Source organism: Rhipicephalus microplus, chromosome X, assembly GCF_043290135.1.
Source record: "Rhipicephalus microplus isolate Deutch F79 chromosome X, USDA_Rmic, whole genome shotgun sequence".
Lineage (NCBI taxonomy): Eukaryota > Metazoa > Arthropoda > Arachnida > Ixodida > Ixodidae > Rhipicephalus > Rhipicephalus microplus.
This window is the reverse complement of record NC_134710.1, coordinates 65,092,130-65,106,872: the sequence shown is the minus strand read 5'-3', so window position 1 is coordinate 65,106,872 and position 14,743 is coordinate 65,092,130. Positions and strand designations below refer to the sequence as shown.

At 42.9% G+C, this 14,743-nt stretch overlaps 1 protein-coding gene across 1 annotated transcript in view; it reads left to right on the top strand.

The window, feature by feature from the left end:
* Positions 1-109: 109 nt before the first annotated feature.
* The window catches only part of dnk (deoxynucleoside kinase), a gene marked incomplete at its 5' end in the record, with an annotated part of 35,196 nt that continues 20,562 nt past the window's right edge, over positions 110-14,743 (top strand). The window contains 3 exon segments of the mRNA XM_037427280.2: positions 110-165; positions 811-885; positions 11,618-11,671. Coding sequence (XP_037283177.2) covers positions 110-165; positions 811-885; positions 11,618-11,671 — 185 coding nt within the window.

Genomic DNA, 14,743 nt, shown 5'->3' with positions numbered 1-14,743 from the left:
AGTCTCACTGAAAATGTCATTTGATTTCATTGTGTTAGTTACTCTCTATGCTATGCACATTATTGGTTTATGAACAGTTACCTACGCTGCCTTCCTTTCACACCAACAGATGTTTTGGGTGACAGAGCGCTCCTTGAGGCAGCAAGAAACGGCCGCACAGTGAAAGTAAGCCCGACAATTTTGTGTCAATTTAAGATGGTCAAAAATTTCTTTTTAGTAGCTCTATATGAAATTTTACGTTGTTGCTGGCACATATTTAAAGCAAACCAAATGGTTCACACAAACAGGTAACTGAGACACAACCATAGGCTAATTTTTCTGCCACTATCGCTGAGAGTTTTTTTAGGACTTTGCAAAGAGTTTGCTACTTCTTTTTATGACCATTGTCTATTGAATATTATTTCTGTGCTCGTTTATCAAAAGTGGCAATATTTGAATGGCCATATGAAAGCAAGGGAGACCCGTTGGGTTGCTGTCCATGTGTGTTTTTTTTTATGGCCACCTGAAATCAAGGGTGATCATTTGTGTTACAAGTGGTGCCACATCTTGATGGCCGCTTGGAAGCAAACGGGCACTTGGCTGTAAGTGGGACCTCTTTTAACCACTTGACATCCCACTTTAATGATCACCCGGGGTTGCTTCTTGTCATACTCTTTACGCTAACAATGTAAGATCGTAATGAAGTGTCCTAGAAGTACTCACGTGTAATATAGTTATTGTTTAAATGTTGTTGTTTTTTCAGAAGTCAGACAGCTTTCTGCTTTTCTCTCTTTTGTTTATGCCCTTCATTGGTTATCATATCAAATGCAGGTGGCAGTGGAAGGGAACATTGGATCTGGAAAGACAACTTTTCTCGAAGGATGTAAAAGATTTGTTGATACAACAGTAAGTTGCTTGCTGTCACAGCCATCAATATGCATGACTATTCATTTTTTTTTGTAGTAACAAATAAACATTCAGAATAATCAATTTCCTATTTATGAGAAGTATTCTACCACTGAGGCTCACAGGTGACGGGGTTCTGCTTCTGATACGTAATAAGGCCACAGTTTCGATGACTGCTTGTGGCTGTGCATTCTTATTAATGCAGAAAGCACTTTTGCAACCAGTAATCAATGCAGACTTTGGGTGCACGATGAAGGGGTATCCAGGCAAAGCTTGGTTATCCTTTGTCTAGCCTCTCCTTGAATAATGAGATGGCTGAAAATCAACCGTAGTGCAGGGGCAGAATTCCTTGACTGTTCCTGAAATGGCCAGTTATGCCTATCTTCTAAGGTGACCATTTCATAATGCACTTCAGGTAGAGCGTGGCTTTTTAACATATGCTTTGTTTACATAGAATTCTACCATGTTAGAAAAATTGGAGGTCATGGTCACAAATTGCTATTGCACACACCAGGCAGCACAAGCCACACATTGACCATATGTCACTAAAATATGGATATGCAATGTGCAAACCATTAATTCCTTTTTATTCTGCACAAATTCGCATTGCATAACTGAGAAAGCTTGGTCCCTTGATGTCGCCTTCTGTCAGAGAAAGAAAGCTCTTAAAGGGCCTCTCACCAGGCCCCATAAGAAATTTTAGTTAGACTGTGGACGTTGTTGTATGTCCGATGAGTAGCATTTTGCCTAAAAAATGTTTTAAGTTGGTTCATTACGAGCTGAGAAAACGTTTTTTTGAAGCGGTGCAAAACGAGGATGAGAGAAGGCAAGCTCGAACTCTTGCCGCTCCTCCGCAGCCTTCACAGGCCAAATATTTTCCCTACCCTCTGCGGCATCTGACCAAGAAGTCATGTGCACATGACGTGCCCGAACAAGCCCAACCTTCGTGCACGGAAGCGGCGTTTTTTTTTACCAGCGTTATTTTGTGGTTTACTGCCTGTTTCTGCAGGATGGTTCGGAAATGCTGGCTTAGAAGCGGTAGAATAGATGAGCACATTGAGTGCGCGACTGCGTAGAAGTGTTACTTTTGCTTCCAAGGCTGTCGTCTGTTCGATGTGCTGACCGCGGGGACACGAACGCATGTGGAACGCTGGTTCGTTAGCCCTGCGTCTCGTTGCAATTCACAGGGGAAAATGAAAAAAAGGCACACACATTCACTTATTGCGTCTGATTATTTATCTAGAGTTTTATTAATCTCATCAAGCAACAAATTACATAAACTACGCATGTCGTGTTAAATAATTTTCGTCATGTCCCATGCCACTGTTGGCAACGTCAAAGCACAGTCGTCTATGTAGAGGGCCAACGTCACTGCACTGCCGTGTATGTAGGGCCATTCATTCGTGCACCTCATGCCCTCATTCTCTGGGCGCGCGCCTGCGAAAGGAAGGAGGAGCAGTGTTCGTCTTGAAATTTGACCCATTTCCGCGGCGCATAGCGTTGCAAAATTTTGCCCCATCTCCGCATTGCCCTTGTCAGCTCAAAATTGCCAAACCTGGTGAGCTACCCTTTAATGAAAAAAAGGAGTATTCTGCAAGCGTATATAAGGCGCCTACATGCTACTATGTACAGGGGAAGGGTATTGAGCACAGAAAGGCCTCAGGTGGAGGAGGGCAGAAAAAGAGAGGAAAAAAGAAAAAAATTTTGTGATCATCATATCTCCGCATGATAATGATGATGTAGGCTACATTATAATTTATGAGTTAGGTTAATGTCTTCTAGAAATCTGAACAGGAATTTTAAAATGTGATGATGCTGATAAGGAGGAGCCGGTTTAAGTACTTTCCGAAATTTAGCAGTTCATGGGAAGCTGAGCCTATTCTACTTTGGAAACAAGATCCTTATTTTCTGTGGACTTGACAATCTAAGAAAACATATTCGACTGATTATAATGCGCCTCTGTTATCACAGTATGGGTTGGTGGCCAAACCAAGGTGTTATATGTACCTATTGGTGAATGCGGTGTTCTAGAAAAATTGATGATAAAGTGCGTAGAGAGACAAAGATAGTGATGCAGAAGTCCTGATTTCATGTCAGGGTCTATGGAGCAGAAAAAAAAAGGTTTCGAGGTGAAAGATTTCATACTTGATTCCGTTGTTGGCTGGCGTACATTTTTGTCATTGTTGTCTCATCTGATTTAGTGAAATATGTTCAGCGAATTTTTCACGTGCCTCTCTGTGCAGCTAGAGTCTTCTGTCAGGATATGTATTGCCCTTCATCATGCTCACCCATTATACCATTCTCTAAAGATTTCTGCCATGTGATCACATTGTGACTTTTGACTATTGTATCATTTTATGAGCATTTTGTGAATGATATTTTGGACGCATGGCTGTGGCCTGCGTGGTGTGAACTGGTGGCGAGATTTGTAAACGTGGCACATGTGCATACAAGCGCAAAGGTAGCACTTGTCGAGTTTCGTCTGCTACTTTGCGTCCCTGTGCTTGCCGAGCGCTTTCGTTTTTCCGCGGAGCGATTCATGTCGCCCCTGGTCTGCCAGCGCTCCATCAGGTAGTCAGCAGGCACACAAAAGGTGGAGCTTGTTTTTTGTTGTGGTGTCTCAGCAGTTATGACAGGATGCGATTTACACCCGCAGCCATTTAATTTCAAATAAAGGTGATATACCATGAAAAGTTATGCAATTATATTTAGAGGTATGTTAATAAGCACTTAATAAGAATGATAATAAATCTCAGGGTTTAACATCACAGAAAAGCAGTGTGATTATGACCGACGCAGTGGAAGGCTCCGGAAATTTACCATGCTGGAGGTTTAAATCAAAGTACACAAGCCTTGAATATCCCCGCCTCCATGAATAATGCGGCTGCCATGGCCGAGATTTGATCCCGTGACCTGCAGGTGAACAATCGAGCACCATAACCCCTATAATATCGTGGCGAGTTAAAAAAAAACACACTTGAGGATGAAATCTTTTAATCAACACGGCGTGATCCCCGACCATGTTAAGGCTCTGGCTTGCTACATCCCGGCATTATTTGTGTTAACGTTCGAAATCGTGTGAGTTTTAGATTATCGAAGCAACACTGGAAGAAGCTCCATATTCCAAATTGCAATAACATGCACTTTTATGAAAAGTACTGCGCTTCCCCGATATGTGCTCGCATGAAAAATGAATTGCGTAAAACTATACATTGCACTAAACACAAAAAAGGAAATTTATTCGTCATATTTTTATGACGAAAGATTAACCAGGCCAGATCTACGATCTCTTTACAATAGAAGAATGGAAAGCTTTGTTCAGTATTGGGTGATGTCACCTCCAGCGTCAAGTACAGCCTTCATGTATTTGCAGGCAGAAACTTGTACAGAGCTTCCATGAAAGATGAATCGTGCTCAAGTCGCTCCCACTCTTCCTTTACGGAAGCCCGGAGATTATCAACAGATTTGACGTGGGGAGTCACTGATGATTTCATTCTGCCTCATACATTTTCAATTACGCTTAAGTAACGTGATGGGAAGGGGGGGGGGGGGGAGGTGGCTGGCACATGAGTGCCGTCACGATCTTCAGTTGCCTAATTTACCACGTCTGCGACAGCTTGCTGACAGTATTCTTTACCGTAGAGCTTGACTATGAAAAGCCTTTCATCCTCAGGTGCCGTAGCCACGCCACGTATGAGAGCTGGCACCACCGAAAATTTGTTCAGTGAAGAATTATGCCCCCGCTGGTTGGTAATGAAGCCCATCACTTGCGTAGCCTATAGTGTCAATGCTCACAGAAATGTTAGTCTTAAGCTCCAGCTGGCCGTCTTTGATAACAGATAAGGAAATTGGTGCTTGATGCAACGAGCATAGCCGGCTCCTCCTTCGAAGCACTGAAACATTACACGGTGTTAGTGCGCACCGAGTGCCAGGGGTGGAAGGAAGTAGCAGTTGACACAGGGCACAAACTGCCCTTGCGATTGTGTACGAATGCTCCGCGTTTCCAAATCTTGCCAGCAGTTACCGCCCTACGGAGCGCTGGTCGCGTGCTCGCATGTTCCCCCTAACAGTGGGCCGTACTGTACAGTCGACCACAAAAGTTTGCGGACTACGCGAGCGCGTGCCAAACTGTCTGTCCGCGCCACCTAGCGGTGCGCCATCTACCGTCGAACGAAGATCTGGGCTGGGAACGGGCCTTCTTCTTATTCACTGGCCTTTCAGTTTTCTACTGCCGTCACGTAGCCCATCGTTCGCAGTTTTCACAAGAAGCACTTATCTGCAGTATGACCATCACATTGCTGTTTTCATAGGAGGATCAAAACTATCATGGCGTGCCTCAAACGGCATTCTGTTAGCTAGGTGTCACTTTCTGATAAAGATTGTGACCGTTATGCTGATAGACTGCTGTCCAGGCAAAAGCTCGCAGACGCAGATGCAAAAAGCCTGTGGCATTGAAAAACGAAAGGTGAAAATTATTTGTACCCATTCAGTAAAGAGACAGGCTGTCGATTAGGGGAGCGATGCTTTCAGGGTGTTGTTGACTGCCGCTGACGTAACAGAACTGTCGCAAAGAGGCTTTTGGCCATACACTGGCGTGGTCCGTAAACTTTTGTGGTCGACTGTACATGTGAGTCAGAAGTTTATGCTTAAAAAAAGGGGGGGTCCCTTAAGCTTCGCCTTTAAAAAATTAACGCGATAGCGAAATCCGTCCCCTAGTGTGTTCTTCAACCGCTAAGTGCATACTTATTAATATGTTGTGTTACATACACACATGCACACACACACAATAGATCCTACCAGCCCGCACGAATGGTACATACAGATTTTTGATCTAAAGCAAGAGTCCCATAGCCTCCAAGATACATGCCACGCGCTCGCCATCTCGGAGGCCATAAAAAGTCTCACAATGCCTCACAGATAGCAGCACATTATCTAGCGTTTGATGTTTGCTTGATCAACGCCGCTGGAAAGACGTGATATGTTTTCCGCTAGATGGGCATAGTTGTCCATTTTTAGAGCTGTTTGAAAGTCCCTGTGTGTTTTTAGCGGCGATGGCTGAACTATCCCGGCCTTTTTCGATGTAGTTTGAGGCTTCCCAAATGCGCCCACAAATTGCCGAAGGGGCTCGTTTTCCTCGTGACACCTGTCGAATGAAACGCGTTAAAGGGGCCCTGAAACACTTTTTCAAGTAACCACGGAATGAATTCACTAGAAGATCTTATTGCCTCACGAATTCAACGTCACAAAAATTTTAAGAATCCGTCCAGTGCGAGTGGAGTTACAAAGATTAGTTGCATGCTGCAATTGCATTATCTCTTGTCCCCACGAAAGCGCTGGAAGCTAAACAGGGAGGGGTGGCAGGGGCAAAGAAACTACCGCACCTCGTGACCTTGAGCACTTCTTCGAATGCGCGGCTTTTTCAGTGTAATCGCGCACGCACGCTTGGACAAGTATCGGCCTCCCGTGGCGATCTCAGTAACTTGATTTTTTGGTCACTGATGCACATAAGATTTTTCACTCGCAATCAACAGGGTCGACACTGAAGGCGGGATTTCTGCGACACGAGCTCTCTAATGCTATAGCGTTAAAAACACCTCCTCGAAGGGAGCCCCGCCATAGTGGTCTAGTGGCTGAAGTACTTGGCTGCTGACCCACAGGTCGCGCGTTCGAATCCCGGCTGTGGTGGATGCATTTTCGACTGTGGCAAAAATGCTGTAGGCCTGTGTGCTAGGATTTGGGTACACGCTAAAGAACCCCAGGGGGTTGAAATTTCCTGAGCCCTCCACTATGGCATCTCAATCATATGGAGGTTTTGGGACGTTAGAACCCCACATATCAATCAAATATCCCCGAAGGGAGTTGTGATAAAATGCGAATGCATTTCGTAGTGTTCATAACAGCGTTTCACACGTGAGAACCCAGCGATAGAAGAATAATGTTTTCTTTTTTTTTCTTACACTGTGCAGGCAATAGTGCCGTTTGCCGCACATGGCGCGTTTCTGTTGTGAGAAATACCGTATGCATTCCCAGCTCTAGTAGCTAGCGTTAAGGTTAAAATAAGCGTGTGCGCCCGTAGCTGCTGCTGACAGCTGCCGATGCCGAAGTGTGACCTAGTGGGGGCTCTGGTTGCTAGGGACGCGCGCACCTGCAGCTGTTGCTATGGGAGAGAGCGGTGAATGAATCCTGACGGATGCCTGACATAGCCAGACTAAGAAATGCATTCGCGTTTAAAATTAGGACGAGACATATACATGTCAAGCAGTAAGTGGAAGTTCAGCAGGGAATTTTACACCAAATCTCAACAACTCAACCTCAGCAGTGAACATGGAAAATATTATGCTCTAGATATTGTATACCTTACAAGAAGTTTCACACTAACTTGCAAACTCGCATGTTGTTCAATCCAGGTACTGTCTAACGGGAAAAGAAAACAAGTCCTTCCCTGTTCCCTTATGTTGGGCAATACTGCGCAATATATATAGGGTTCTCAGCTCTTGGTTTTATTTCTTTTATTAGTTGGCTAGAAGTCTTGTTTTATATTCTGGGGAAAAGTTGTATTTTTCAAGAGAATTCGGAATTTTTCGGGTTACAAAACAACATTACAAGGAGGGCAGACCCATTTAACAGAGCATAATCTGTTTTACTTTAAAGAAAAAAAAAAGCATGCTATGTATTAACAGATTTTTTTTCTCAGGTGCAGTCATCATGGGAGTTCTGTCTCCATGGTAGAGCTGCATGACTTCACGGGCATGACAACTAGATCTTTTTTTTATTACAGCTGTGGTTTGACATTATAGAAATTATTAAAGTAGTGTTGGCCATTCAGTGAAAGTACACAGTTACAGCTTTTCCAATATTTGAGATCAGCACTGGTGACATGAAGGCTTCCTTTAGCGGGTAATGTACAAGTTTTTTGCACATTAGTGCTGCACCACATTATTTTCCTTCAGCAGCGGTCTTCTTTGAGACACATTGAAAGCAGCTTTTAAATTCTGCATTTCATGCCGACTTAAGGGTTTGGAAGCTTGTTTTCGTTTCTACAATAAGGGAGTACGTAGTCCAGCTTTTCCCCAAAAAGTGGATTTTACGGTTTTCCGGAAAGGGCCATAATTAAGAATGTTCGAACTAAGGCTGGCAAAGCTAAAAAAAAACCCTGTGTGCGCGTCATGGCATTTTGACAGATTTAGAATTAGTACTGTTGCCACAACGGCAACAGGTGGCACTGCCTGACGCTCCCACTTTCAAATGCAAATAAAGTGGGTGGAGGGATGACCGCCACCGTACATCGTAGCTCAGTGGCAGAGCATCGGATGCGTTATTCAAAGGTCGCAGGTTAGGATCCTGCCGGTGGCGAGTTATCTTTTCCTCCGCTTTTCTTCTTTCACAGTTACATTACAAATCTAATAACATCCCCTATGCAGCTAAAGTGGTTGCTTGGGCCTCTATGCTTTTCTTGGCATCATTGTCTGTTGGTTCTCATTAATAGTATTGTTCATTGACTTTCTGACCAATGCTGAGCATTTTTAATTAGACATTTGGCACAAATTACTCTGATTAATCAGCTAGCTCTAAATAATTGATTAGATGAAACATCTTTATGGAATAAAATTGAAGACCCTGTCAGGTAATGTCCAAATACTACTTGCTTTCTGTGGTAATGTCTAGCATGGGTTTATTTTTTCTAGGCTACAAAAAAAAAAAGGGTGCGAGAACTTACAATAATTTATTTTCACCAATAAATTACTGATAAGACGGAAAAGTGGGCTAGTTTGTTTGGCTGCATAGTGGGAAATTTGCACACACCACACGAAGACTATGAAAAAAGTTCACTAGGACCAGGACAGACTAACAGCTCACCTTTATTCCATACGAAAGCACATACTCTATACATTCCCTACAAGCACCTCATAATCACTGTGCATGAGCAGCAGAGCACCATATATTCCATTACATAAAAACTATAAAACTATGAATGACAAAGCTGATACACTATAACATCTTGTTTAGCGCATTAATTTTGTCTTCATTCAATGCGATGGACTGATGACTAGGGTAATGCATCTAAGCCAGATTTCAAGATGCATGAGTTAGTCATCTATGTTACTTCTTTTTCTGGGCACATGTTTGCCCAACGGTTAGTTCCTTCTTTGCTGGCTTGAGTTCTGTGTTCTTTACCATCACAACCACATCATGCATTTATGTTTATTATGCATCAAAATCTCTGCATTAAGTACGTAATTTTGAAATGGCACTGAGTGAAATAATTAAAGTATGCTCAACGAAGTATCCGACAAGTTCACCCTTTCAGTGTAACATTTTCTTTAGTACACCAAAATGCCTTTCAAGCTGTAGAGACTAATAAATGCATGATGGTGCAAAAGTTTCTTTGTTTCAGTTCATTCTACGTGTATATATTAGGCATGTGCAAATATTTGAGTGCTTTGAATGTTTGAATTAATATTACAGTACTCAAATTTGGTTCAGAAGATAATAAAATATTCCAAACTTCAGTGTATTAGAAATAAACTCCCCGTAAAAGTGCTTTCACTGCAGAGGAAAGGTGCTGCACGTGAATACACCTAAGGCAAATCCACACTGTGCGAAGCCCCACTTCAAAGTTAAATGAACACATCAATTCATAATTTTGTAAGTTTAAAAGCTTGCTTTACAGGCTTGTAAGCTTTAAGTTTAGCAAGTTTTGAAACGCAACATATGTGACAGGTTATCAACTGAATTCAACACCAAGTCAAATCCTGCTGAAATTCAAAGTTGCTTCCACTTCCCTTTGAACCAAAAAGAATGACATTTGCACATATGTTGTTCCAATTAAAAAAATATTGTGCAGGGTATTTGGATTATGAATACAGTCGAGCCCACATATAATGGCCCGACTTAAAACAAACAATACCCGCGTGACCATGAAAATATACATTGGTTCAATGGCACAATATCGCACTTACAACGAATGTCTCCGAGCACCGCTGATCGGTTACAGCTAAAGGAGTCAGTGGTATGCCGGCTTCCTGGGAAACCAATTTCGACCACCGATCAGGCATCAGCGAAGTGCTCATACATTCTTATTGTTAAACACCGACCCTGCCTTCGCGACCCTCTAGTTGCCGCTCTCCCCACCCATGGAGGAAGGAAAGCTGTTTCCTTCCTCCATGCCCCAACTGTTTTTTGTTATGCACCCCTCCGTCCTTTGTTCCCCCGGTACTCTGAGCACCCCGCATTGCCAGACGAGGCCCGTGTTTTCACACTGCCACCGATATTTTGAAGACCGGTCGGCCATCTACCCTGTTTTTGATCGCTAGTACTGTTGTTGGCGTCGCCGGCCTGGAGTGATCCGACCATTTGCCAACATCGTCGGCCACCGACTGTATCCTATTGTCTGCGCGCGTACGCTACCCCAACGACTCTGATAATTTGCGATTCCTTTCGTGTTTAGGAAATTGGCTGTTAAATTGCATGGAACGAATCGCGAAATATCGAAGTTCATGAGGCCACGCATACCCGCCGGCGCAACAAAACGATTTTTTGATCACGGCCGCCGATTCTTCGAACACCGCCGCGCGCACCGATCCAGGCGGCCATGCTTTGACTTCTGCGTGCGCAAGCACTCTTTCCAAGTTTTTCTACGTGCGAGTTTCGCAAACCTTTCAACTCCACCGCTCCGCGACGCCCGACGCTGGCTCGAATTAGTTTAGTTTTCTGACTGGAAACGGGCCCAGAGCTGTTCCACGCGTTCTGGCATGTATGTCGCGTGTGCGCGTCTTGATCGCTCTTGGTGTGCATGTGTGGTCATGATGGCCGACGAGAGGACTAGCACGCTTTTTCGTGCTGCTCAACAAAACGTCGAAAGTGTGACCGCTTGGCTTGAGCGTAATCCGCACGTGAGGTGGCGCATTGCGGAGCGCTTGCTCATAGCTGTTGACCACCTGGCAGTCAACTCGCCGCTTCGGGCGTCCCGGTATTCAGCTGTGGAGATGGTGAATATTTCGTGGGCGACAGTGACGGCAACATGCGCGCGAAACTGTTTTCGCGAGGCCGACTTCGTTGACGTCGGGCCCGATAACGAGCCTGATGCTTCCCAACAGGACCACTGCGGCGGTGATTTGTGGCAGCGCGCTGTCGACTCCGACTTGGGAGAGCGGGTGGGACATCTGTTGTGATGGTTTAATTACGACCGATGATGCTGCCGACACTGCGGAACCGTGCACGGATTGGGGCATAGTGAATGAAGTACATGGGGAGAGCGATTTGGAGGAATCAGATTGCGAAAATGACGAAACTTTGGAGCCAGTGCCGCATGCAACTTATGCCACGGGCCTCGGCGAACGAGCACTCTGCCGTTTCAAATGAACTCGAGACCGCCCTTATCATTTCTGCTCTTCGAAACACGTGCATGATGGACTTTTTGGGGCAAAAAAAGTTTGTGTTTTCACTCGCAACTTTTTTTAAAAGCTGTATTTCATTTGCTACGAACTTTGGGATACAGAGAATGGATGCCGTGTCACGCTCAAGTTCGTTATAAGCGGGCTTGACTGTATGCTAATTTTCTTTTATAATATGGGATATGTACTATTCGTCTTCAATTTGATTAGGAATTAAATTATTTAACCAATTTGACCAAACTCTTTGTTTCGAATTTGCGTCGAACCTAAATGTCACTGTTTGCACCTGCCTAACATTTATATTGCTGTTTACAGGAGTTATTGCCTTGGTTGTGCAGGTACTGATTGAACCAGTCAACATATGGAGAGATCTACAAGGACACAATTTGCTGGTATGGACATGCAGCTTATTCTCACAAGTACACATTCCCTCATTGTTCACCGATCACTACTTGGCTGTTCATTTAGTTATTCAGCATAGATAGAAATTGTTGCAGCATTAAACTGACTCTTATATATTGCATTTCTCCGGATTATCAGTGTTTTTCAAAGAGTAATTTTGTCTACAGTCTTAGAAACCTTTTTATAATGAAGAGCAACAATTTCATTGTATTGTTATTCTAAAATTCAATACCGTTAGCTACCATTTGCAAGGGTGCAAATGGTAGCTATTTCATTGTATGTTTCTGCAAGTAATTTTAGAGGCCACTTGCAACAAAATTTTTTACCGCGAAAAGTGTTGCTATGAGCAACGTACGTGCATAATTTCACATTTATATTTTTCGTTGCCACTCGTGAGATAACTCGGTGACCTTTGTACACCCTTCTCAGCTCTTCAAGTAGTAGTAAAATCTCAATATGATGAACATGGATATAATGAAATATTGATTATAACAAAGTAAATGAAAAATAGTCTTGCAATGAATACATTGTTAGAAATAACCTTTATAATGAATTCTCAGATATAACAAACTTATTTTCTTGTAAGGTGCAACTTGGTGTTTGAGTGTATACTTGTTTTGTGCACACTTTATGTGCATGTTCTTCTTCTCTGAAGAAAGCTTCTGCAATAGAAAGGTTTTAAAATTCAGGCTTCATGTAGTACAGTAAATCGCCTAATGGTGCTTTCGAAAAATGGTTCACCAGATCTTAGTAATAAAGAAACTTGCACTTCTCGTTGGTGACTGATGGTTAGACCTGTGCACTGGCACCAAAATTTCCGGCGGTGGCGCGCCGGTGTTTTTACCTTCAGCGGCGCAGGGGAGGGGGAGGGGGCAGGATCAAGATCTTGGATCTTGATCCTGCCGCCTCCCCTCCCAGTCAAGGGACAAGTGTCTATGATTGGGCATAGACACTTGTCCCTTGACTTTTGAAAAAAAAAAAAAGTTTCCTGATAAGGCTAAGCAGTTATCATGGTAGTAGCATGTCTCAATGTTATTTATTTTTTACAGAGACTGCTATCTCAATTTTCGAGGCATAGCAGGTATAAATACAAATGTTCAGCAGCTTGAAGAAATACAATTTAACAAAGTACACGTTTACGTAATTCTTTTTCCCAATTGCTCAGCACCGAGTCTACGCAGATACCTATCAAGCTTATTCAAAAATGCACGTCCTGCAGAAAAGCGAAAAACAAACAAAAGCGAAAAAATTAAAACAATTCTGAATTATTTTAACAGGCACAATATTTATCGGATCAAATCACTGTGCCTGGTGTGGAGAAGATGCTACGAAGGATATGGGTGCTAGAACACTCGAACCGGTGTAAATTATCTTGTTTATGCAGGAGGATGACATGATTTCAAGTGCGACGATGTTCGAGAGGGGCTGCAGCGATAAAGCATCCGAAGTAGGCAAGGGAACGCTGGTCATAGCGAAGAAGTATAAGCACTATTGCTTTATTTTAAACAGATTATAACATAGTCACGTCATGTTGTGGCGAAGCCACCAGACAACCAACGCATATTCGAGTCTGACCAAAGTCTTATGTGCTGTCAGTCAGCATTCTTTTGTCGAGTTGCTTAACATGCGTCAGAGATACCAAAGTTTTTGAAGAGTTTGTTGCAGGTTGTTTCAATGTGAGTGTGCCATTTTAAATCTGCTGTGAGAGTTGCACAAATGTATTTACACTACATAATACTTCATTAGCTTATGTAAAATGAAGAGGTTGTTTATTAATTGTAAATGCTGTGACTACAATCTTTCTTAAGTTTGCCATGTTTCACTACCATTTGAAAACGACGAGAAAAAAATCACAGCATATCCACGAGTATAAACGATGACGAGTGGGGTGAAGTGGACAGACAGACAGACAGATGCATGGATGTATGCACAGAAGCACGGACACTTCGCCCTACTCATCATCATTCACTCCGTGGATACGCCTTGACACCCTTTTTACTGACATGCAATGCAATGCAACTGGCTACTACCATGGCTACGACGACGCGGGACATACGTCCCACGGCGTAAGAAGCTTCGTTCCAAAACATTCTGCGCATTTTTATCTTGAGGATTAGAAACAGTTCTACAAATAACGCCATCACATGCATCCATTTTAAGTTTAATTTCAGTATCGCTGATAATTTGTTTTCCATCATTGATATAATAAATAAAAGTGGACCAAGAACTGCACCTTAAGACTTATTCATGATGTGATATGTGCTTCAGATAATTTCGCATGACTAAGCATAACAAATTTTGAGCGTGGCATCTAGTAATCAGCTATCCAGTCAAACAGAGTGTTGAAGCGAAAAAAAATCGTGAAAAAGCTGAAAGTTTAGCATGCGGAACCGTGCCAAAGACTTTGAATAGTCACATACGACATTAGACTGTTTACCATTCTTAAAAGAAGGAGCAATGCTGTGCGTAAATTGAAGGAATCGTGTAACAGTCTACTAGAAAAGCCAGCACGAAAGCCGTGGTGGGATAGTGAAAGTATATTGCGTACACTTAGGTTTTCTACAATGTATTTGTTAATCATATGCTCCAAACATTTAGAGTTCCTAGAAAGTAAAAATATTGAGCTGTAATTTGGTTTATTTGTTAGTTTCCGGACATAAATACGGGCACTACGTTTGCTAATTTCTATAGCTGGGGAACTGTTGCAGAGGTTATTGATTTTTTAAATATTATAGTAAGGTAGCATCTCATTCTTAATACCGCCTATTCAGAATACTATCTAAGCAAACCGCCTATTCAGAATACTATCTAAGCCAAATCGTTTCAAAACCTTTAGTGTGAGGTTGTGTACTAGAGGAGCTTAATTTAACATTGAATAGAGCAGGTAGTTTGGTGCACGCGGAAAATGGAGTGATGCCATTATCGGTATAAAAAACAGGCTTGAGGTAATTATTGAAGACATTTGCTATAGCTTGAGTATTTGTGCAGCAGAGTGGCGCAGTGGAAGCAGGCTGGGCCCATAGCTTGAGTATTTGAAGAAGACTGGCCACCAAGTATGAAGA